Raw genomic sequence first — 26,684 nt, forward strand, 5'->3', positions numbered from 1 at the left:
TCTTCAGATGTAGTGAGATTGGTTACTTGATTACATCAATGCCAATCAAAATAGGATGTAAACTTCAAATGGAAATAAAAACCAAGCAGATTTAGTTACCCAAGAAAAAGAAATTGGTGAGGAATTTACACATTACTTTCAGAGTCTAAATAAATCACCGTCATTCCCTGATGAAAGGTTTACACCTGAAGTACAATTATTAGGAAATTATGAAACACAATTGAGAGACCATCTCTGACTAAAGCCAAGCATGCAATTAAACATTTAATAAATAACAATGCAACATATGAAAATAAAATTGCAGAAAGAATTAAAAATTGGATGAACATGCTTAAGAATTAAGATTTATGAACTTATTTATGATCTAAATTTATGAACTCTTGGATATTTATTATAACATATTATTTATATTTATGTGAAAATGAATTCACATATGTGTATCAAACATTATTAGAGACCAACTGGCTTTTACAAAGAAAAACCAAAATATGATCACATATTCACAACATTATTAGGCTGGTAAAGAATTGAATTGCATCTAATCTTTATGGACCACAATAAATTAGGCTTACACAGTATACATTGAAATGCCTATGGGATTAGACTTTTAAACACCCAAAAGTATATAAATATGATATAACGATGTAATCACCACCCTCTGCAAGGTACGTTTTCTGGAGAAATCATTAAACTATGAAACAAAATTTGGACTATGCTAAGAAGGTGCTCTCTCAATGACCTGTCAACCCAGTATTGCAAAAAATCATTAGAGGCATAAACTAACAAAGGAGAATAAACATGAATGGGGAGAACATTCTGCTTGTTTATGCTGTGGTACTGTTATCCGAGCTATATCTAATTTAATTAAGGCTGACACATATGGAAATATCTCATCAATTCTCTCAGCTCAACAGAACTACAATATGTGAAAAACTACACAACACGTGGTCATGTACCGGATTCTGACTGAAGCATTCAAACGCATGCACGCCATCAAACACGAATTATCAAATGTAACGGCCTAACAGTTACTAAAGTGTATATTTTCATGTAACTTGATGCATTTGTTTTCACACCAGTACAGCCTTGAAAATGCTAGACAGTGGCTTGTGAAACTTGTTGGCTCTTTGTATTTGTAATCATTAAATCTTATGGTCTTTTAACAATAAAAGTTCTCAGTTTTAACAGTTTAGACCAAAAATGAACAGTTTAATTAAGGCTTTTAATGTTTAATTCTTTCTCTTCTTCTTCACAAAAAAAGCACACAGTATTCAATATGCAACCCAATTAAGGTCACCTTCACCTAACTCAATACATCCCCCACCATGCATATACACAGCATCCTGCCTTAGTCTCCAAATTTAAAATTTCATTGAATTTCTGTGCACTCATCTATCTGCACAATCAACTGAAATCATTGTAGACATAATATTAGTTTTCTCATTATTGCACTCCTCAACTTTGTGTCATGCATGTATCTGCCATTGAAACCTCTCCCAATATCAATAACATAAAATATAAAGAATAATGGCCTTAAGCAGATAATCATTGCACATCATTGGTGACTATCATCTTCTAGGTTACTATTTCTCTTGTCCCTCCTATATCGGTTGTCTAATCAGTATTATCTCATAAATCTACTATCCAACCTCACCCATTGCAGTCTTAATACTAATTTGTCATGTGACAATCTATCAATGACCTTAGAAAAATCCAAATATATTACAATATATTATGTCACTTGCTTGTACAATGTCATCCCTGTTGTAATAAGCAAATAAAGTGCTAAAACATGATCCTCTCTTGAAAATTCCTACTGATATTTGTAAAGAATTCTATTGCTATAAACCCAAATCATGATGATAGTTAACTTCTTGATGATGATAGTCAACTTCTTGAACTCCTTCATGCTGTTATCAACACAATTCTCAATTCTGTACTAATGCCATAACTATGACCTCTTCAAATTATAGGCCAACTGTCTGAAATCTGAAGACTCAGTCATAGCACTATTGAAGTAGAACAATTCTATTCCCTTTTGACTATTTTGGACCTTTTCTATCATTAGGATTTTCTTAAATAACCACATCAATAGAACAAGTGTCTCACAAAGTCCAACAACATGGACAAGTGTGAGGAAGTAGTGGAATTAGAAGAAGATGCCTGATTGATGAAAACTCATTAGAAACTTGAACAACTTGGCTAATGGTAATTTAGTGAAACTGTGACAGGCTCAGCAAGTTGGCAGTGGATTTATTTCAGCTAAAAAGAAACAAAGGAATGAAAGATGGATAGATATAAATGGTAAAAGCTTGGACTGGAAAGGAAATTGAGAACTCAAACGATGAGTAACTTGAAACTTACAGGTAAAGAAAGTGGAAGAGTTCATAGATGAAGTTATGATGGAGAGGAAATTGGATCTTTTGGGTTTGAACTTGACAAAATGGAAAAAACAATGGAATCATCAGTAAAGAAGTAAATGACAAACCCGTAAAATGTGATGGAATTAGCGACAGGATAATAAAGCATCATTTTATTATTTTTTTATTATTATTATTATCTCAAGATCCCATGGAGTCAAAGACTCATCTAGGAGGTCCATTTGTCATACACAGCTCATCATAATACACCTTAAACACACTCAAATACTCTGCAGACAACACACTCTCAGGCAAGGCATTCCAATCATTCACAACACTGCATGAAAAACCTGCTTCTCACTCCCCTGCTTACAAACAGCTTTCAGGGATGAGATTTGGTTCTCCCCCGATCTTCCACCGTTTTTGGTAAAATCGCTCCAACGTTGATCCTATAACGACTCATTACTAACTTGTAAGTCTTTATCATATCACCCCTCAGTCACCTCTAGACTCTTTCTAATATCTCTTCATCCTTTTGAAAACCAGGTGACTAAATATATGCATAGTATGGCCTAATCAAAACCCTATACAATGGAACAAGAATCTCCTTCCTGTTACAAGTCAGTGTCTCCTGCATCATTCCCAAAATTCTTTGTGTTGTCCTAATAATTTTGGCAAGGTGTCCCTTAATTTTCAAATCCTTATCCATTATTACCCCAAGAGCGCTTATTTCCTTCGCCTCCAACAATATATCCCCACCAAGCATAAATTCTACATCCATCTTTGTTTCCCAAATGATAAAACCTTACATTTTTCAACACTAAACTCGTATCCCCATTCTTGTGCCCATTCATTCAATTTATTCATGTCTTCTTGTGAGGCACCGACATCTTCTCTACTCTTCATGGTTCATCCCAACTTTGCATCATCTGCAAACAATTGAATATTCCCATACAAATCTTTGCCAATATCATTAACATACAGGTTAAACAGCAATGGAACTAAATAGACCCCTGAAGCACACCACTAGTGACTTTCCTCTTCCGGGATATTGCTCCCCCATACAAAACTTGCTGATACCTATCAGATAGCCAGTCTCTGATCCAATGCACTAATCTAACATCGAACATCATCGCTCTAGTTTGACTATCAACTTATCATGTGGTAATCTATCAAAAGCCTTTGCAAAATCTACGTATACTAATGTGTATCCCTCCCCTCTGTCCAGGGAAGCTGTCATCATTGTAATAAGTAGATTACTAAAACATGACCTCCCTTTAGCAAATCCATGTTGTCCATCAAAGATAATACCATAGTTGTCAACCCAATTTGGATACTAGTTCTCACCAGCTTCTCCAACAACTTAACCACAACATCTGACACACAGATAGGCCAATAATTTGATGCTTGATTTCTATCACCTTATGAAGTGGCACAATCTTGCCCTCCTTCCACTCCTTTGGAACTCGACCCAGTGCAAGATTCATTTCAAAAAAATATGTCAAGGCAGATGTCAACACCCTGGCACATTCCTTCAGAATACATGGTGATATTATCAAGTATTATGATAATTAAAATATTATGGTGTATTATCAAGTCCCACAGCCTTATTAACATCAGGTTTGCTCAATTTCCTTTACACCTCTTGCTCACTTATAGTCAGTCTCTCCCCATCATCAGCTGCTCTCAAATTCTCCATGATGTCCCATTCACAAGAATGGAAGACCTTTATGAACTGCTCATTAAATATCTCCACTATATCTTCTGCAGCAATTGTCCTTATACCATTAGTCATTATGTAATAATAATAATAATAATAATAATAATAATAATAATAATAATCAAAAACAAGTGTTCTCTGCCAGGTTGGCAGGAAAAAGACCCAGAGGAAGACCAAGATATAGGTGGATTGATATAGTAAAACGTGCTTTAGAAGACAGAAATATAAGATCTGATAATGTTGCAGTCTTTACAGGTAACAGATTGATTTGGAAGAAAATTGTAGATAGGAAGTTAGTGGTGATGTAAGTTTTTCATGTAGTACTGTCATATCCTGTACACGTCTGGAATTTGATGATGATGATGGTGAGAACAGCAAAAGAGCCGTGTAGGAAAACAAATGGAAGCAGAAAAGGAAAAGAAATACCCTTGTGGAATGAAAGAGTTAAAAATGCAGTCAAGTCAAAAAGTAAAGGTTTTTGGAAGTTCATATAGACTGGATCAAAATTATGACAGAATTGTTTATAATCAGAGAAAGATCCAATAAAAAAAATAATTAAAGAGGAAAAGATAACTAGATTGATTTTACACATAAGTTGGAAGAAGATATTAATGGGATCAAGAAATGTTATATAGACTAATCAAGAATAGAAGCAAATGCAATGGGCATCCAGGATTTTTAATAAATGGAGATGGAAATCTTTTGACTACTGGAAGAGAGATTAGGATGATCTAGCAACATTATTTTGGAGATACGTTAAACAAAAATGAAAGCCACAGTGAAATAAATTGGCATGAATACAGTGATGAGAGGATAATAAGGAAATGAGTTTGGCAGAGGTTGAAGAAGGAAAAAATACCCTGTGTTATGTCGTCAGTCCCTAAAAAAATTCATATTCTAAGTTACTATTATTTATCACTTTAGGATATCAGCTATTCCGTTGCCGACAAATTTATAATTGTTTAAAATGACTGCGCCAGCTGGCAATTGAATTCTGATACCCAATTAGACAACTCTAAAATAACAAAGGGATCACGTGATTTGCAGTTGTGGCTCCCCCTCTTTCTATCTTATGAAAATGGATTCCCCCTTTACTTATATAGGTCCGAAGGTTTAATAAGTGGTAATTCAAATCTCAGAAAACAACAGACTCATGAACTTTGGGTTAAAGAAATACATTTATTTTAAACACTTGCATATATATACACTTTAAGTAATAACTTCAACACTAAAGAGTCTGAACTCCCCCCCCCCCCCCTTTAGGCTAAGATATCCAAAATTTCTACTCCTAATTTTAATCTAACAATCCCACACCCTTTTTGTATTATTATATTCAGACTCGATCATTCCACACAGAGTTACTCAGTGCTCACATATAAAAAAAACACATGCACATAGTTATATAATCCTTGTGTAGAGCATATCAGACGCAATCCGTCTTGTATTTTAACATGGGATAATATTCTTATTTGTGCTCAAGCTTTATCCTCCCCAACTTAGTTAATATTCAAGCTAATATTTAACATAATATCATACAGTTTCTTCCTAATAAACAGTTCAAAGGTTTGGTTCCTTCCTCAGCATAAGCTTAGAGTGGCACCAGCTTGTTTGACATAGACAGACTAGTCCAAAATCAGTCCTTTAGGCATCATATGAAAGTTAAATGTGTGGAGCTCCTAAATTCCTTGGTTCCTATTCCTTTCTTGGTTACTATTCTAAAATGAGTATGAAAACTTGTACATTACCATCCTTGTCTTTTCACGGAGTTACCGGGGCTTCACTGTGATTACACTTCCGTGTTTTCTCACCATGTTTTCTCATGGCATCAGCGAGTTACTTCTATTATCTTCGAAAGGTTTCCCTCTCGCTGACTACACGCTGGCATAACTAACCAACGGCTCTTTACTGGAATTCTGACCTCATTCCTTTGGTGACTATACTCGACACGGCACAACAGCAACCAGGAGATTGTTGGTGGGCACCGGCGGCAAGATTCCACAGCTATCTAGGACTTGGATGGGAATGCAGGAACAGAAAACAAGAGAGCGATTTGAATCTCGCGCCGGACCTTATATTGCAAAATGCGAGCGCCCTCTCTCGATGACTACGTCATGCTCATAGCTGCAGCCGATTGGTAACCGCAACTCCGAACTGTTTTGACATGGTTCTAATACATAGATCATCTTATATACATCTAATAACAATATTTCAGTACTGAGACATAATTTTCCCTTGCTAATTTCACACAGACATTATCAACTTTAAATATAGATTTCCCAAAGTTACTTAATATCTACAACCTCAGTTGGTAAGACATACCGCTGAGTGAACATATGTACACTATCCATTTAGCTCTTCTTCTGGAGGCATAAGTATGTCCTTATCCTTAGATCTAATCGTTACCGTGTGTTGGGTCAGAAACAGGATGACTCACCAATAGTGAATCAGCACTTTTTCCGACACAACACCTGGGAAAGATGATTTTCCCGTTGAACTAATCAAAGCTTCTGGTAGTATAGAACTGAAATGTAACATTATATGACATCTTTAGACTGATCTAATACCTGATGACTGGACTTAAGAGATTATTGATTATTGATAAAGGACATTCAAGAAGACAGTGTAGTAATTATAGAGGAATATCATTATTGTGTCAATGCACAAAGATTTATAAAAAGGATAATGGCAACAAGAATAAAAGAGAAAATAGAGAAATGTCTAAAAGAAGAGAAAAGCAGTTTGGTTTTAGAAAAAGATGATCAACTTGATTTGATTTTTGCTATAAGGGAAATGAAGAGACACTGAGAATTTGGAAAAAGCCTATTTATGACATTTCTGATTTGAAAAGTTTTTGATTGGCCAACAGGAAAAGTCTGGGAAAGTTTGGAAAAGATAAACATAGAAAAGGAGAAACAGTTATGATCATAAACATGTATGAATGTTGAATCGAAGAACTGAATGAATACTAAATTTGGTAATTTGGAGTGTGCAATTAATTTGTAGATGATATGGTAATTTGGGCACATTCAGAAAAAGAGGTAGAGATGAAACTGGACAAATTGTACAGTTCAACACAGAACTATAGGTTGCATCTTAACAAAAGGAAGAATGAGATAATGGTTTTAAATTGAAGGGAAAAAATGCAGACAATAGTGGTGTTAGACTCAATTGACAAGTATTGAAGAGTGGTGTAATTCAGGTATATCTAGGATGTATACTTTCTAGTGATGGAAGTTTAAATCAGGAGATAATGAGCAGGATTTCACTTTGACAAATTCTTTTTAACAGAATAAGTAGTCTACTTTGGAACAGTGCCATTGAAATGCAAACTTTTGATTAACAGAGGTTACTTTTCAGAAAGTTTTTCAGTTGGTTATACTACTAAAGGATTAACAAGAATATAATTCTTGGCATTTGCCATGACAAAAATAGCCAAAAATAATTTCTTTATTAAACTTTTAAAGAAGTTACATTTTGCCTATTTTGTCTTATGCAGCAGAGACATGGAGACTAACAAAAACAGTAGAATATAAGCAATGGAAATGAAAGTTTTATGGTCAATGCTGGCAAAAACAAAAAAAAATAGAACAAGAAATATGAACATTAGGAATGGGATGGAAAAGTAATTAAAGAAATGCCTGTGAATTCTTACTTGAGTGGATTAGACATATAATGAGAATAAATACCAAGAATAATGTATGAAATGAAAATTCAGGGGAAGAGATCAAGAAGAAGAAGACTACAGACAAAGGTGGAGATACCAGATAAGAGAAGATTTAACAAAAAGAAACCTGAACTGAAACAGTGTTCATGGGAAAAAAGGATTTGGGAAAATACAGGGAAATGGAGAGCTTTGGTCTGCTTAATCTGAGTTTCTATTGGAGCAGTTGTTGGTAAAGAAGAAGAATAGTGCTGATAACATCCGGCAACATTTCCTAAAGCATGATACAATATGTTATCAAGTCGACTGTTCTATTCTTGCTGTCTTTACTTAATTCTATATATATGCCTCCTGCTTCTACTACTCTCTTCTTCATTATTCCCTCCATGGTCAAGACTTAAATCACACTGGCAGGATAAAAAACACAGTCAACTGTTCAATAGATGCATCATTTACATCACCTGCATTGATTACCTGTCAACTAACTATCTTCAATTAATATTGTCCTCCCATAACTGTCTTTGCTTCTACTTAGCCATTTATTGGAAGTCCCCCCCCCTTCTGATTGACTTTAATTACCTCATGCTGAAATCACAGAATAAAATCACTACTGATAAGCTTCTGATTCATCATGCTCATCCCCCCCACTAGACAAAATAAGATGTTCAAACAAATTCAAAGAAGAGATATGAACAATCCTATCCTCAACAGCTTTTGCAAACTAGTTCATCTGGACAGTTAACTTTTCAGCACTGTTTTTCTTCAACCTTCTGTCTGTCTTCATAGATGATATTTCACAGTTTAGCCACACTCAGAGACTGAATAATACCATATTTTGCTAATTACTAGCAAAAAGCACATAACAAGTCAAGCACTTTAATAAATTAATTACTAGTTTCATAGAACAAAATTTGGTACTTCTTCAGGCTGAGGAAGAACCCAAAGTACATATAGTGTTGTATGCACCGAGCTTATTACCAAAATAATCCTCACCGGCATGAATACGTACATTCCACACAACACTCTGAACTGCCATTCCCTAATGAAACCCTGGTTCTCCAAAAGATGTGCCAAGGCTGTAGAGATGAAACACCAGACATACCACAACTAGCTGAAATCAAGAACCTCATCCTCTCTCAAAGCTTACACCGAAGACCATAATAGATGCAAAAAAACAATCAGTGCTTCCAAAACATAGTTCGAAAGAGCAAAAAGCAGGAAACTAGCAGCTGAGCCTTTTGGTTTCTTGCCAAAGCAATTGGCTGCAACTTCTGTCCAACACTATTCCCACCCCTATCACACCCTGATGGCTCTACTGCCTCATCACCCACAGAAAAAGCCAGTCTTCTGGCCTCATACTTTGCTTCAAATGCATGCATAAATGACGATGATAAATGTCCCCCAAACATTCCAGATACCCAACACATACAATGCCCCTATATCATTTTGCCAGGATGAAATCAGAAAAATACTGTCCCAATTAGACACAAAAAAGTCTCCTGGTCCCAATGGCATTCCCCCAATTGTTCTGAAAAATTTTGCTCCAGAACTGACCCCTATCCTATGTCACCTATATATACTCTCCTACTCCACTGGAATCTATCCCACAAACTGGAAATTGACCTATATTCAGCCCATTCCCAAGAAGGGTGACAAGTCACTACCATTCAATTACTGCCCTATCTCGCTTACCTCAGTCCTGTCAAAGGTAATGAAAAAATCATCAATTCCCACCTCCTACACTATCTTGAAGACACTCACCAAATAAATGACCGCCAGTATGGATTCCACCACTGCCGATCAACAGGAGATCTACCCACATATGTCACCCATCTCTGGACAAATGCTATGGTTTGGCGAATCTCAAGTGGTTGCACTAGATATCTCCAAAACTTTTGACTGGGTCTGGCACAAAGGCCAGACCCAGTACTTCTGTAGGTGGATTGCCAGTCAAAGGTAATGAAATTATGTCTGCACGCACACTGTGTGATGGTGGATGGCTCCCTATCCTCGCACCACTCAATTAACGCTGGGGTCCCACAAGGTTCTGTCCTTTCACCAACCCTGTTCCTGCTGTGCATCAACGACCTACTGCAATTAACCTCCAACCCAATACACAGTTTTGCAGATGACAGCACACTACACTCCTCGTTTGCATTTGATAAGCCTTACCATACACAACTCACCTCATCTTACAGAACATCAACCACCACCACCCTCAACTCCGATCTCCAAGCTATCCTACAATGGGGTTCAGATAACCTCATAAATTTTAATGCCAACAAAACCCAATTCTGTACTATTTCCCATAAAAAATAACAACTTTTTCCCAGTATCCTTTTCGACGATGGCCAAATTTCCAGACAGCCTGAGATCTCGCTCCTCAGAATCACCCTCACATGAAACCTCTTCTGGCACAAATATATCTCAAACATTGCATCCTCAGCCTCAAAAAAACTAGGATTTCTCTTCTGCTCAAGACGTTACTTCACCCCTGAACAGCTACTAACATTATACAAGTCACAAATCTGCCCAACTATTGAATATTGCTCCCACATATGGAGTGGGGCCCCTAAAAACTCTCTCAAAATGCTTGACTCAATACAAAGGAGGGCAATTAGACTTATCAATGATCCATCCCTTACCAACTCTCTCTCCCCACTTTCACACAGATGTTTGGTCTCTGCAGTAAGTATATTCTACAAATATTTCCATGGGAAATGCTCATCCGAAATAACATCAATAATTCCCCCGCTCAGTACTAAGCTCATTGGAACACGTGCAGCTGCTGCATAACATCCCTTCACAGTACACCTAGAAACAAACAGAACAAATTTCTTTTCCTCTTCCTTCATCCCTGCAACTGCTGCACTGTGGAACAGTCTTCCACCTGCTGTGTTTCCCAACAAATACAATTTAAAGTCATTCAAATCAAATGTAAACAAATTCCTCCTTTCCCAACCCACCACCCATACACAGTACTAATGTACTATAGGTTGGCCAATCAACCTCCTGTGTATGGGCCCAACATAAAAAAATAAATAAAAAATAAAATAAAATAATAATTTATTAAAGTGCTTGACTTTTTACAGGTTTCTGCCACTAATTAACAAAACATGGATACAACAAGCCATAGAAATTTTAACTCTCAAATAATACCATGTCCTTCCATATCAAGTGCACTACTGACCACGAGTCAAACAACAGCTTTCCTTTTCTAGACACTTTAACAATATGCACCTCTATGATAGCAACATCAAATGAATTTTGTAGACTGAGGCAGAGAGAGATTGTTAGCCAAAGAATATAAAAAAAGAAGAGATTCAAGGTTGGATTCTCTACATGATATATCAAAGAAAGCATATGCACAAATTTCACGTTTGATAAAAAGAGTGAAAATATATGCAATTTGAAAAACTGAGATATTGTAGCACTTGAAGACACTGATATTTTAAGAGGAAACTAGGTATAGGTTTGTAAACTGGAGATGGAAATGAATATTATTGAAATTGGAACTAAAACCACATATATTTATGAAGTGAATCCGGAAAACTGAGAGGTTCACCTCTATTCCACATTTAATCTATTTCTCTGTCCTTGACTTTTCATTACTGTTGTTGGTTAAGTTGAGTGAAACTGGGAGGGACATGGAATCTATGATAGTAATTTCTTTTATAAGCCATTACCATCTGATCTGGTATATTATCTAATGGATGGTGTATGTAAGAACTGTTTTAAATGTTTCACTTCATTCAATTTACGACATTAAAAAAAAGTAAAAATAGTCTGTTCTTTCTAGACATTTTAATCATATCTTCCTAATATAACAGTATAAATCCAAATATGAGAGCCTTTTTTTTGAATCCATAGTGGATCTTGAAAACCAATCCTACTTCAATAAATAAGGTTGTATGGATCTCTCAAGATATGGAAAACGGTAATTCTAAAAGAGACCTCCTGTTCAACAACTAAGGCTGCCTAGCGACACCACAGAGAATGCCTCACCTAAGACTTCAAGCTTTTGGTCTCATCAAGTACCTTGTTTTGGAGTTGCTTCTGTACAAGTTACAATTCTTATATTGTATTCCTATGATGTCTCTGTAACAGTGATGAAATATTGGAGTCATTAAACTAATACTTAGTTCATTTCTAGTGATATCCTCATTCCAGTAAAAAAATAAATAAATAAAAGAGGTATTCCATTAAACTTTCTAGTGTCTGTGAAGGTGAATATTATCATCTCGAATAAATTTTCTATCTTATGCTGTCAAGACTATACCTAAATTAAATAAATGATCTGGTATAAGAATCACATATATTTCCATTATATATATATATTCATGCTTTTTATATACTGACTGAGATCCGAGAATTACAATAAATAATGAAATTTATTACTTAAATTAAGGGGATATTAAATCCCACATAGTTTTAAAACCGAATAAGAAACTCAAAGATTGGAATCAGAGAGTTTCTTGCCGACTATAGTAAACTATAAAGTATCGGCGACACTAGCGTTAGCCAATGCAAGTGATCCTAGTACGTAGTACAATACCAGACGACTCGTTGCAAAGGTGAGTAAAGGTCTGATCGCTATTCTTAGGTATTTTCCATAATGTAAAAACACATTTCCTAGGAAATGTATGCTGTTATTACATTATGGAGGGAGGTCACTACCCAGACCGGTTTCAGCCTTTTTTGAGGCTTCATCAGTGAGTAGCTAGACCTAATACCAAAGTGTATAGCGAAAAGAACTTATATACTCTTAAAACTATGTGGGATTTAATATCCCCTTAATTTAAGTAATGTTTTCATTGCCAAAATGAAGCTTTTTAGCTCTTTATACTTAAATGAAATTTATTAAAATACGCAACATGTTTCATCGGGGTGGCCGACTTCTTCAGGTGTGATAGAACATACAAAGCCAATAAAAATAAAACACTGTAAAGAAACATTGAGTCACTATAAAACTATAAATTATAAAATCGACTATAAACTACAGTTATTTTGAACTGGAGCTACAGTCCGTGTTAAAGTTCTATTGCTAGAAACCTGTGTGTGTGTGATTTCACGAGTGCGCCAATATCTGACAGCAGAGCTAAAAGAGTCAGGCAAATTATAGCTGAGTTACTGTTTAAATGAACAGGGTCCATGACAATCTCTTTAGACTTGATTATGCAGCGTTCTACCTCATCGTCGCATATGTGCAGGTTTGAAGTTGTTGTCCAGTTTATCTCATGTTGGCGGCCTTCATTATTTGTGTTAACCGAAAACAGGACATGGCTTGAGAGGGCACTAGCTCTAGTTCTTTTGTAAGTGATGTCTCTTTGGTGTTCCTCGAGACGTAGGAGGATGGACTTTTCTGTTTGGTCATAGTATGGTTTCCCGCAGTCACATGCGATTTTGTACACGCCTGGGAATTCTAAATGGTTGTGAGCTTGTTTGTGATTGCTTAAACTTGATCTTAGTTTGGGAAGAGTAGAGAAGCACGTTTTTATGTTAAACTTTCTTAAAATTCTACTCAATTTCTTGGAGAACGTGCTGATGTATGGCAAGGAGATATAGCCTTTGGGGTCGTCCTGTATTTCTACGTTGCTTTGTTGATGGTCATCCTGCATTGCTACATTGTTTTGTTGACAGTGGTATAGCTGTTTATTGATACTTTTTGAAGAATAGCCATTGTTTTTGAAGGTCCTTTTAAGATGTTGTAGCTCATTTTTTAGTTCCTCTTCATCTGACAGTACAGACCTAGTACGATATGCTAGAGTTGAGATGATACCCATCTTCTGTGCCAGATAGTGATGGTATGTTTTCTAAAGATGGAGATTTTTATGGACTCAGGTGTTTTAGTAAGTTTAACGTCCAGGAAACATAGAGATCCATTTTCTTCCATCTCCATGGTTAATTTGATGTCTTGATGGAAGTTGTTTAAGTGATTGAGAAAAGTGCGAAGATTCTCAATACCGTGTTCCCAGATGAGGAAAATGTCATCCACATATCTAAGCCAAATTTTTGGCTTAAAATTAGAAGAAGAGATTGCCTTTTGTTCAAAGTCTTCAAAAAAGATATTCGCTAGTATTGGAGAGGGGGGGGCTGCCCATTGCTAATCCTTTATCCTGTTTGTAAAGTTTACCTTCAAATTCAAAGTAGCCAGAGTTAATGCAATGAGATAGCAGAGAAAACATCTTCTTTGAAATCTTGTTACTTAAAATATGGAGAACTTCTTGCATCGGAATTTTTGTAAAGAGGGCTACTACATTGAAGCTCACCATGATGTCAGAAGACTTGAGTTCTATATTCTATATTTTAGAGACAAAGTCTGTTGAGTTTTTTATATGAGAAGAAGATTTTCCTGAAAAAGCTTTTATGGATGATGCAAGATATTTTGATAACCTATAGGTGGATGAGTCAATGCTATCTACTATAGGTCTCAGTGGGTAGTTTTCTTTGTGTACCTTTATATATATATATATATAGTGAAACCTCTGGGGTATCCATAACTATAGAATAACATGTATGCCACACAGTAAATAATTTTTTTATTATGTAAATATTTTGTCTTATGTATCATAAAACATCATCAGCACCTACTAGTACTGATGATGTTTTATGATACATAAGACGAAATATTTACATAATAAAAAAGTTATTACTATGGCATATGTGTAATTCTATAGTTATATATTTCAATTATTTAAAATATATTCCATTAATTTCTATAATGGAAAATGTAGAGGCAAACAAAAAATATCGTGTATAACTGGAGAAGAACATACAGACCTAGTGACACAGTTCAATTATTTGGATATAGAAAAGATGGGAAATGAAATATATAAACAAATAATAGAATAAGCAAAGATGGTCTGGTGCAAAGAAAATTGTGACGTAGTCAGTTAAATCATAGATTACTGTGCATGCATGCATGCACACACCCGCACGCACGCACACACAGTAATCTACCATTTAGATAGATATATATATATATATATATATATTCTTCTTCTTCTTCCTAACATGGATTTTAGGCCAGTTGACCTGTTCCAGTCTCATGCCATCTCTTTTGGTTTTCTGATTCTTCTTTTTCCCTTCATTTTGTATCTATATAATATTTTTGGTAGTCTGCTGTTGTCCATTCGATATATATACATATACATATATATATATTTACAGTATAGGAAAAAATATATAAAAATTTGCTTTACACAAATCATTTGTTTTCTGCTCAATCAATAACTGCTGACAGTGCCACTTATTTCTGTATATGATAACCAGGCTCAGAGTCACTTTTTATATAATGTACCTGACTTTCATATGTTTTTTTTTTTCTTTTCCCTCTGAGTTATTGCAATTTTTCTGTATGTTCCTTAATTTATGGAAATCAGCATATATGCACAATGCATGTATACTACTTATGGAAGTATCTTGAATAAAGTGAGGAGTTCTTGTAATGGTTAGCTTTAATTGGTCAAAAATAATATGCATCAGTGAGACATGGTTAACAGAAGAATACTTTCTTCTGTGTGGGCCAGAATGTAAGGGATACTGTATGTTCAGGGAGGATAGAGAGATGATGATTCAGTGAAGGATTTTGTATATGACAACAGAAAAGAACTGCAAAGTAAAAGTTTGGCAGAAAGGTAATGTCAAAAGGGGCAGTACGTTCAAAGCTATTTGGTGTGAGATAAAAGCCAATAGGACATAGTTGCTGTTATAGGCTTGAGGTGTGTGGGGGAGGGAGGGGGGGAAACAAGGAGATATGGATGACATGCATACTAAATTAGCTATTGGAAGCATCAATGGGAACACAGGGAGAGAAGGAAATGGAATTTATGCAGCTATTGAGAGATACCTAAAATAGCACATGATGGAAGTTAGAGAGTACTGGATCTAGTGACAGCATTAGAGAATTTGTCCATATTCAATGTAACCACTTTGCATCCCATTCTGTAGAATCATCAAACAGTCTTGATCTGGAAAGTGGAAGTTTCAATTAAGAAGGGAGAATGTATGTGGAACTACAAAGCTGGTGATTATTGACAAACTCAGAAAGCAATTTGTAGCAGTGTCATTCTTGACATATTTTCTGGTCTGGGCTATCTGGAATTGGTGCCAAAGTAACAAAGGCTATGAGGACAGGAAAAACACCATACCTCCTCCATGTCAGACAAGTTAACTTATCTTCAGTAAAAAGCCTTTATAAAAGTTCTTCACAGCCCCAGACAGAATTCAGTAGGTCTTTCCAACCACAGGACAGTCTGGGAGGAAATATGTGCCATCTAGTAGTAGTAAAATATGTAAGAGTAGATGAATTGTTTGGTCATCCCTTTTGCTGAACAATGAGCTTCTACTACAATTTATGAAAGATGAAACTTACCCAAACAAAAATTACCAATTTACTGTTTTAAAGCAGAAAGCAAGGTCACATCTAAAATACTAGAATGCTATTTGAATCAATTTTTTTTTGTAATTTCATTTGTTTAACTTTAAAATTAATTTAAAAATTTAAATTATAAAATTTAATTTTTCTCAATGTTCCTGTTGAGATGTTCATATTGATATATTCCATCCCCCTTTTTAAAAATTAAACTTTGTTTATCTTGTATACTTTCTTAATTTTCTTATAATAAATTTTTGGCCATATTTCAGTAATTTGTTTCATTCTCTTACAGTATTTTAGCAACAGAAAGTTGGTATTTATTAGAAGCAAGATTAAAAATTTTACCTTGTCCAGCAATGGGAATCATAGCTTCGCTATGATCTTCTAAACTGAAAGCTCGTGCTTTGTCTAACTCAGATACCACAGCAAACACTGAATATGGTTTACAACCAGTTTCTCCCTCAGTACTAAAGCCTGTTCCACAAAGACATCTGCGTTCAGTTTTTGAAGAAGGAACACACAACTGCTGGCAGTTACCATTAGTTGTTCGACAAGGATGATTTTCAAGTGCTAAATTAAATACGAGAGAAGAAAAAATGGTACCTTTTAAAATTCAAATAATATTAGCACAAAAATTATTTTTCAAATAGCAGTTTACCATTTATTAATTACACTAATCTACTGTTTATCTGACTTTCAAAAAGTTCAATTAACTGACCCTTGTATGTCAAATGACTTTTGGTACAGCATGTAATCATACCTTCATTTATCCAACCCTTCAATTATCAGAAACATCCAACTGTCCTACTGTGGTCATATAAATGGACAGATTACTACACACTGGTTTAATTTGTTGATAATAAAAATAAACATCACCAATAGTAATAAGATGTATAAAAATGCAACTTCATTTTTAAAGATAATTTAATGTTTAATTTAATGTAAAATTTAATTTAATAATGGCTTAACAGTTTAACAATAAAACTTTCCATGCCAATATTTATCCAAACATTTGTCAGGAACAAATAAATATAAGATATAATAATACAGGATATGTAGTATTTAAAATTGAACATCAGCTCCTAAGGCTGATGCAAATGCCTGATGGCAACTGCCTTCAGTATTGAGAGCAATGACATTAGTAGCTATTAACTTTCCATGGACTAGTTGATAGAATTCCTAATATCCACATTTCAATATGATACTGCCATTGATGCCATCTGTTCACTCCCCTAATCTTTCTCAGAACTCTTATATCCGTGGTTTTTGATCAAATGTTTTATTTCTAACTCAGTTCCCATATCCATAATTCAAAATTGGTTTGAACACTGTCTTGCGTTCACCTTGTTTAGTGTTTTAAACAAGGTGAACGCAAAAAATTTAAAAATTATTTTAAATTTTAATTACAGAATTAAAATTTAAAATAATTAGTTCCCCCCCCATTCTCTGGCCATCTCCTCAGAAGGATTTTAGAAATGCCATCACCATCCCCTACATATATTCAGCAGTTGGAGTCTGCTGAATGTATACTGTTTGCATAAGGACAATGTCCGTTATGAAAATTATATGCAGCAGGCTAGAATGGTCACAAATGTTATACAGAATGCAAAGTCTAAGTATGAAAAGAAACTGGATCTGCATGCTAAAGACAGTCCACAAGAATTCTATCGATATACTGCAAGTAAAAGAAAGAACGAATATGAAAGAATAACTCTTCTAAATGCAGGTGGCATGAAGGTAACAGATGCAGAAGAGGTTGTTCCACTAATGAACGCCCTTTTTGTTAAAAGCTATCAATCTGGTGTATGCAACATTGAGCTCGATGCTAACTCTTCACTGGATGAAGAATGTCAGGAGTATGAGGATGAGGTATTAGAGCTGTTGCACAAACTGAATAAGAATTCAGAAATAGGAATTGATAGAATATCAGCATGTGTGATAAAAGAGTGTTCAGCTGAACTGGCTATTCCTTTGACCAGGCTGTTTAATATGAGTTTCAGAACAGGGAAGATTTCGCAGAAGTGGAAAGAATGTATGGTAATTCCATTGCACAAGGATGATGCAAAGACCGACGTATCCAACTATCGACCAGTTAGTATCTCAGGAGAGGTGGTGAAGATTTTGGAAAAATTGGTTATGGCCTGCATTCAGAAATGGGTTGACAGTGAATCTCTACTTTGTAATGAGCAACATGGGTTTACTAAGGGGAAGATCATGTTTTAGCAACTCGCTCACATTTTATAACAATGTTACCAGTGAACTAGACAAGGGAAACAGATATGACATGATACTTTTGGATTTTGTTAAGGCTTTTTGACAGAATACAGCATGGTAGACTGTTGCATAATAGAGAATATGGGTTTAGATTATAAAATATCAGTGTGGATAAGAGGATGGCTGACTGACAGATATCAAAAAGTGGTATACGGGGGGATGTGAATTTGCAAGATTTAAGGTAACCAGTGGTGTACCACAAGGATCAGTGCTTGGTCCATTGTTATTCAATGTGTACATTAATGATATTGGAAAGGATTTGGCAAGCGACATACAGCTATTTGCTGATGATGCAAAGATAGGTATGGTAATCAGGAATGCTACTGATATGCAGTACTTGTAGAATGATTTGAATAGGCTGGAATTGTGGGCATGGGAAAATGGATGTCAGTAAATGTAAAGTCATTCATTTTGGCATGGTTAGATATCCAATGGGTCGTATTATATTGGTGGGATTATGCTTGAAGAAACTGATGAGGCTAGGGATCTTGGAGTGTTAGTAGATAGGAAGTTGAAGTTCAAGGACCATGTAGTAAAGATTACAAATACAATTCAATAGATAATTGCAATGCTGAAATGAATGTTCACACGTAAAGATATCATTTTACCTCTTTACAAGCCCTTGATAAGACCTCACTTGGATTATTGTACACAGATCTGGTCTCCTGGTTTCCGTTGTGATTCTGATATATATATTGGAGAGAGTGCAAAGGAGAGTGTTAAATTGATATCAGGATCGTGGAATACTGGTTATAAAGACAGATTGATTAATCTCAATCATATCACATCTCTTTCACTTGTTTGCTAGTGTCCTGCAGGACACTAGAAAGCAGGAGAAAGAGATGAGATATGATTGAGACTTAGAAACTTCTGAAAGGGTCATACAGGATTTCAGTTGATGGAAATTTTCATTTTATGGAGGGTGGAAAAAGGACAAGAGGGCATCTCTGGAAGCTAAGAATGAATGCCACTAAGAAGGGGGGGGGGGAGTGCTAGATTTTTCTCTCATAGGATGGTGCATGATTGGAATGGTTTGTTATTGGATGTTGTGAGTGCAAGCAGTATGACTGAATTCAAGAATAAGTATGATAGCTGGTACATGTAGTATGTGGCCTTCCTCGATGAATCCCTGACTCCCTGTAGGTCTCTCGCTCTCTCCTAATAATAATAACGATAATAATAGTAATAATAATAATAGACTTATAGAATTATCCCAGCAAAACACACTGAATTTCTCAGTGTATACAAAGCCAACATACAATGCATAATACTTGCATGCTGCATCTCATCACCACCTTGTGAAAAAGACATTATTTTTTTCCCTACATGATAGAACTTATGGAATCTCCACCAATATAGATAAAAGAAACCAAGAGCTTAATATCCTCAGTACCATCCTACCAAAAAGTGGTTGCAACAGTATGCATTGGTTAACAAAATTGCACATCAACCTCGAAGACAGATGAACATGAAAAACAAGACTTCAGAGGAACTGTGATTCTTCCCTATATACAGTCAGTCACAGATAAAATATCAAGAATACAATGCCAACAAAATATAAAGATTGCCTTCTATCCCTTCAGTAAGATCTCTAGTCTCCTGAAACCTCCTCATCCACCTCCCGATAAACCTGGTATCTACAAGATCAAACAGTGTGCACTACATAGGGCAGACAGACAGGCAGGCTGGGAAAAGTAAGCCAATCTAAAGGATGAGAATGAAAGGAAACCTAAATCAGGATTGGCAGCATATACAACTGAAACCAAACATTAAGTATTATGGCAACAAACTAAAATGTTCCACATAGATTACAGATTTATCTCAAGACTATTTAAGGAATCAGCTAAAATGATAAAATATCCTCAACAGTGTAATAAAAACAAGATGATGATTTTGCATCAAGTCTGGTCTTCTCTAATTCATAACATGCATGTGGTTACCAGTAGTTCGTAGCTGACAACGCATCAGCAAACAACTTCATAACAAATGCACTTTCTATTGTTAATCCTGTTTTCAAATATTTCATTATGTATGTTCTGTTAAAACCTGCTTTTTAGTTTATTCACTTATTTCTCCTGATGATGTGAAGCACAATAATTTTCCCAAAACTAGTTGAGTAGTCAATAAACAATTCACTCCCATCTCTTTCTTTCATGTGGAAGAAAACCGGCAAAATATGTAATATTTTTTTTTCTAAACATTTCTTTCTAATTTCTTGAGGTTAAATTGGTGCTATCTATGGTAGAGAATCTTATCCACAAGTAACAGCAATCCAATGATATAATTATCAGATGGGGGATGAACTGCATCATCTGTTATAAGTTAACCAATCTGCTTACTTGAAGTGGCTTGACAAGAAAGGTTCCTGTTTTGCTCCACAGTGAGCTTTTGGTACTAATGTACGATAGATTTATTTATTACCTTTTGTGAGTGTGATTCACACACGCATACACACACACACACACACACACACACACACACACACACACACACACACACACACACACACACACACACACACACATATTTATATATATATATATATATATACATAAACTTACCAGGCCTTTTACTGTACACTTTCATTGTTGTTAGGCCAGAAGCATTGTCTTCCAAGATTACTGGATTTGTTCCATCAGGTAAATTGATGCGAACTATCTTTTCATATACTGAATCAAGATAATACAAACGACTGTTATAAACACCTAATCCTTGAGGTTTTGATAAGCCAGAATTTGAAGAAACAATGACACGTCTGTCCTTTCCTTCTGATGTAATGCTTTCAATCTGTTTTTTTTTTTAAATAAAAAACAAAACAAAACAAATATTCTTAAGAGATGATTAATAGGAGTAGTTATTCAAAATTATAAAATAAACATATTACTATTTGTAGAAAGTACGATATATTATTAGACCATGTTATATTATTAGATATATTATTAGGCAATAATATATATTAATATATATATATCTAATAATATATATTAATATATATATATCTAATAATATATATTAATATATATATATCTAATAATATATATTAGATATATTATTAGGCAATGAATGTGAAACAAACTGAAAAGATAAAAGATGGAGTAAATAAAAGAAACAGAAATGAAACTGAGGGAATAAATGAATGCAAGAGTATGGAAGAAAAAGTTAGTGAGAAAGGAGCAAAAGAAAGTATAAATGAGGAAAGGAAGGTGTGGCAGAAAGAGAGGTAGTGAGACTGTGGGAGTGACAGAAAGTGAAATTCTCAGAATGCAAGATTTGATGAAACAGTTATTGAAAATGAAAAATGAAATGAGGAATATGTGGAGTGATGTTAATAACTTAACCAACAGTAATAAACTTTAATGAATTAAAGGTACAAATATTTCGTACTGAAAGTAACAGTACATCATCAGGTATCTGTGCATTAATTATGCCACAGGTACCTTTAAAGATTGATGTTACACATTTAGTGGCAACTAATGAAAGTGTGCAAGAAAATAGAATGAAAGAAAAAAGAGTAAAAGAGGTGATGAGTGATTCTAGGATAGCAATATATGGAGATTCCATAGTTAGAGGATTAGTTAGTCCATAAGGTCTGCTATCCAGGAGGAAGAATGAATAAGATAACTCAGGCATTGTACATGAGCAAGAAATGAGAAAGAGGGTTGGTGGTGATTGTGAGGACTAATGATCTAAGTGGACATAAGGAGCATGTGAGGGTAAATATCAGAAGGTTACTGAGAAGAGTGAAAGATAACAGCACAGTGGTAAAAGGTGTTAGTGTGTTGCCAAGGTATGACAATGATGAGTTGCAATGCAGAGCCAAAATCAAGATGGTATGCTAGTGAAGATGTGTGAGGAGAAGGGAGTACAGTTTGTGGATGTACAGCATGTGTTTGAGGGAAGAATGAAATTATACAGGCATGATGGATTGCATTTGAATGGCTTTGTAGTGAGTGCACTGGAGAGAATGTGTTGTTGGATAGAAGCACAGTGTGTGGAAGTACAGTATGTGATACATGCAAGAAATCAGAAGCAAGAGATGAAGTGAAAAATTAGGAGAGTGCTATTGAAGAGACAACAATGCTTGGAAATGAAAATATGAGTAGTGTGAGAGATGAAGAGAGAATAGGAATGCAAGAGGAATAGGGAAAATGGGGGGGGGGGGGCAGTTTGGACAGGGAGACATTGCATAAGGAATGTGGATTGTGAAAATGGCAGTAGTGAACATGTGTGTGTGTGTGTGTGTGTGTGTGTGTGTGTGTGTGTGTGTGTGTGTGTGTGTGTGTGTGTGTGTGTGTGTGTATGAAGATAAAGTATATTACAATATGGGGTAGAGAAGTCGAGACAGAGCAGATATACAAGGTTAGTGGAGATAAAGGTAATTGGGCAGGTGTGGAGGAGAAATCACAACCAACAAGTGGCTTTGATAGGATTGGTTATAGGCCTAAAAATGCATTACTGTGTTTGTTTCCAAATGTCAGAAGTATAAGAAATAGGGGAAATAAAATGGTTTCACTGATTGAGTTTATTTGCCCCAAAATCATTACAATAAGTGAAATGTGGTTGAATGAAGTTGATATCCTAACAGGAATAGAAACGAAGGATACGGTATTTTTTGCAAGGATAGAAAGGACTGGAAGGGAGAGGGAGCACTGCTAATGATAGCTGGGGAATTATGTCCACATAAGGTGGACATGAAAGAGGGAAATAGTAGCAATCGTTATGAGGCAGTCTGGTGTAACGTGGAGGTTGACAGGAAGACATATTTAGTTGGATATTGCTAGAGGCCTGGAAATGTGAAGGGTGGTGATGAAGAAATATATACATAACTTGGATTAGTGAACAAAGGAAGAATAATTATTATGGGTGATTTTAATTATGGTGGAATAAGACTGGAATGAAGAGACAGCATTTGGGAATAAGGAAAATGAATTTCTCGAATTCTTGAGAGATAACTATCTCAGGCAGCATGTAAAGGAGGGCACATGAGGATCGAGAGTTTCAGATCTGATCATTTCATCAGAGGATGTAATTGTGAGTGGGATTTCACAGTTTCCTCCAGTTGGTGAGAGTGATCGTGAAGTGATCACCTGGGTTGTGGCTAGCCATATTCAGGCTTTTGTAAGGGAAGGATATATGTGAAATTATAAGGCTGGTGATTATGACAAGCTAAGGAGAAAATCTTGGAGCTGTAGTATGGAATGAGGAGTTGAGTGGAAAGGAAATAAATGCTGCTTGGAAACTGACGAAGAAATACATAACAGCATCAATGTGTGAATGTATTCCGAAGGCAAAAAGGCTCAATAAGGTAAGTGTAAAATGCATGAATGAGGAAAAACTTAAGCATGAAATCTGGAAAAATAAGGTACTTTGGAGGCAGTACAAAATGAATAATGGTAATAATCAGTTACATGAAGAATATAAAGAACAAGCTACGAGAGTGACTTGGTTGGTAAATCAGGCAAAGAAAAATCTTAGAGAGTTTTTTAAAATATGTGGCAAGTATAAGGAAGAATGATCATGGTAAGATGATATTAATGGATGAAAATGGTAGAATGGTAATGGCTGCAGAAAATATTATTGAGATATTCGGTGATCAATTTATAAGGGTGTTTCATCCTGATCAGGGTAGAATGATGAGGAACTTAAGTGTAGAGGACGTAGGAGAGGATGGCTTAATTGTGAGTGAGGAGAAGGTATATGAGGAAAAAAAAACTTGATGCCAATAAGGCGATAGGATTTGATGACATATCACCACATATGTGTATCTTAAGGGAATGTTCCAGAGAACTGGTAGTAGCAATGGCATGCCTGTTTAACAAAAGTCTTGTAACAGTATAGGTTCCAAGGGAGTGGAAGGATGGTAAAATGGTTCCACTGCATAAAGGTGGTCTGTAGAGTAGCTTCAAATTAGAGGGCAATATGTGTATTTGGAGCTGTGGTGAAGGTATTGGAGAGATTGGTGAGAAGTAGGATACAGAAATGGGTTGATAACAGCAGTATTCACTGTTGTTATCAGCATTGGTTTGTTAAGGGAAGATCATGTTTCACTAACTTACTTATGTGCTATAACAGGGTGAGAAATACCTTGGACATTGGAAATGCATACATAGTGGTGTACTTGGATTTTGCAAACGCTTTTGATAGACTGTCACATGACAATCTGTAAATTGAAACCATGGGATTGGATAACAGACTTCTGAGCTGGATCAGTGACTGGCTATCGTATAGGTATTAGAAAGTTGTATAAGGGGGTGCGGTATCCCGAAAGAGAAAGGTCACCAGTGGTGTACTGCAGGGGTCAGTTTTGGGACTATTCTTGTTGTTCAGTTTGTATATTAATGATATTTTGATGGGTTTAACTAGTGATATGCAGCTGTTTGCAGATGATGCAAAACTTGGGGCAGAGCAATGCAGAGTCAAGCAGATGTTATGGCCTTACAAGAGGACTTGAATAGATTGCATGAATGGGCAGGTAAGTGGAATTCTCAGTTCAATGTTGCAAAGGGTAAAGTTTTGAGATTTGATAAGCAACAATGAGATGCAAAATATACACTTGGTGGGGAAACTTTAATAAAAATAGAGGCGATGAGAGATCTAGGAGTGATGGTGGACAAGGACCTGAAATTCAGGGGCCACGTTGCACATGTTGTGAAGACGTCACAGTGGATAATGACAATGATGCAGAGGACCCTGACATGCAGAAATAGAAAGGTTATAATGCCTTGATCAGGCCTCATATGGATTATTGTGCACAGATTTGGTTTGCAGGGTTTTCATGGTGACGAGGAACGGGTTCAGAAAAGATTCACAAAGGTGGTCAGTGGTCTTTGGAATGTGGAGTACGAGGACAGATTCAGAGAATGTAAGTTGCAGAGCCTTGTGAATAGGAGGAAGAAGAGGGAGGGAATATGGTTGAGACATATAAGGTAGTCAGGAGTTGTTATCAGGTTGACATGGAAGAGATTTTTCATAGAATGGGAGAGGAGGGTTGAACAAGAGGCCATTGTTGTAATTGTATAAGGAAGGTGTGAGCAGAGGAGTGAGGAGAAGGTTCTTTGCATGGAAAGTGGTTGGTGAGTGGAATGCATTGCCTGAGTGTGTTGTGAATGTAGATACATTGAATCAGTTTAAGGAATGGGTAGTTGAGCATTGTGTACAATAGTGTGTCCCTCCCACAATGAGTCTCTTACTCAATGGCGGTCAGATGATAATAATACTTATGTCATCACATATATAGGTGGTAAGATTTTTCCTCACATACCAGGAAGGTATTCATTGTACATAACATAGGATGAATAAGAGATGTAATTACACTGGCCTCATAACCTTAGCTCAGTTGGCAATAATTCAAAATCTGAGGTTTGGCCACTTAAATAGAATGGATGAAGAAAGGTTAGCAAAACAGGTGTTTGATGCCAAAATGACAGAAAAGAGACACAGAGAAAGACCAAGGTCTAGGTGGATTGATTCGTTGACAAGAGCCTTAGAAGCATGAAATGTTAGATATGACAATACTGAAATGCCCACAAGTTATTGATTTGGAGGAAAATTGTGATAGGAGATTGATAATAATGTAAACTTATTCATGTAGTGCTGTCATAGTAACCTGAACATTGCTTGTGGGTACATATCAGGAAATTGATGATGATGAATGACAAACACGTGACTCGCTATACATGACCCAATGCACCTTGCTCATGGGATGTCCATTGATTTTTACAAAGTAGTGTATAACTAAATATAAATCTTCATATTGCCAAAAAATAACTTTGCTTCTTGACAATAAATGTGCAACTTATCACTAAGCACTGTGAAACCTCCTTTTCAAAAACCCCCTTTTCTGAAGCAGAGAAGAAATGAATATCAGACAAATAAACATGCTGTGAAAATCTGGAGGAAAAGAAAGCAAGGCTAATAATAATGACAAGGACCTGTTGGATTTCAGTTCAGGACAAGGACTAATAGTTGCTATTAATACCATTCTAACATAAAGGTGGACACAAATTGCAAGGTGAGAACACCCCAAACACAAGAAATGTCTTATTGATTCTGTTATTATTGACAGTGATATCTTCAGGCTGGTACATCGTATAAGAGTAAATGGAGAATTGAAATAGGAAGTGACTACCACGTAGTTTTCAGTATGAAAATGAATATCATATTCAAGGTTATTAAAAAAAAAAAAAGAATTAAAAAGAAAAAAGCAAGTAGCACTCAGAAGTGAACTGTATTGAAAAATACAAATATCATTATAGAAAAAAATGAGAGTTTGTAAAACAAAATCGAAATCTT

General features: G+C 35.7%; 1 protein-coding gene across 1 annotated transcript in view; it reads right to left on the minus strand.

Moving 5' to 3' along the window:
* Positions 1-26,684, minus strand: part of mgl (low-density lipoprotein receptor-related protein megalin) — an 890,817-nt gene that overhangs the window by 497,381 nt on the left and 366,752 nt on the right. The window contains exons 37-38 of the mRNA XM_090412774.1: positions 20,954-21,179; positions 16,464-16,688 (exon numbers count right to left, since the gene is read on the minus strand). Coding sequence (XP_090268900.1) covers positions 16,464-16,688; positions 20,954-21,179 — 451 coding nt within the window. The remainder of the gene's footprint in view (positions 1-16,463; positions 16,689-20,953; positions 21,180-26,684) is intronic.

Source organism: Typopeltis vanoorti, chromosome 23, assembly GCF_054136105.1.
Source record: "Typopeltis vanoorti isolate ZY-2024b chromosome 23, IOZ_Tvanoo_1.0, whole genome shotgun sequence".
Taxonomy (NCBI): Eukaryota; Metazoa; Arthropoda; class Arachnida; order Uropygi; family Thelyphonidae; genus Typopeltis; species Typopeltis vanoorti.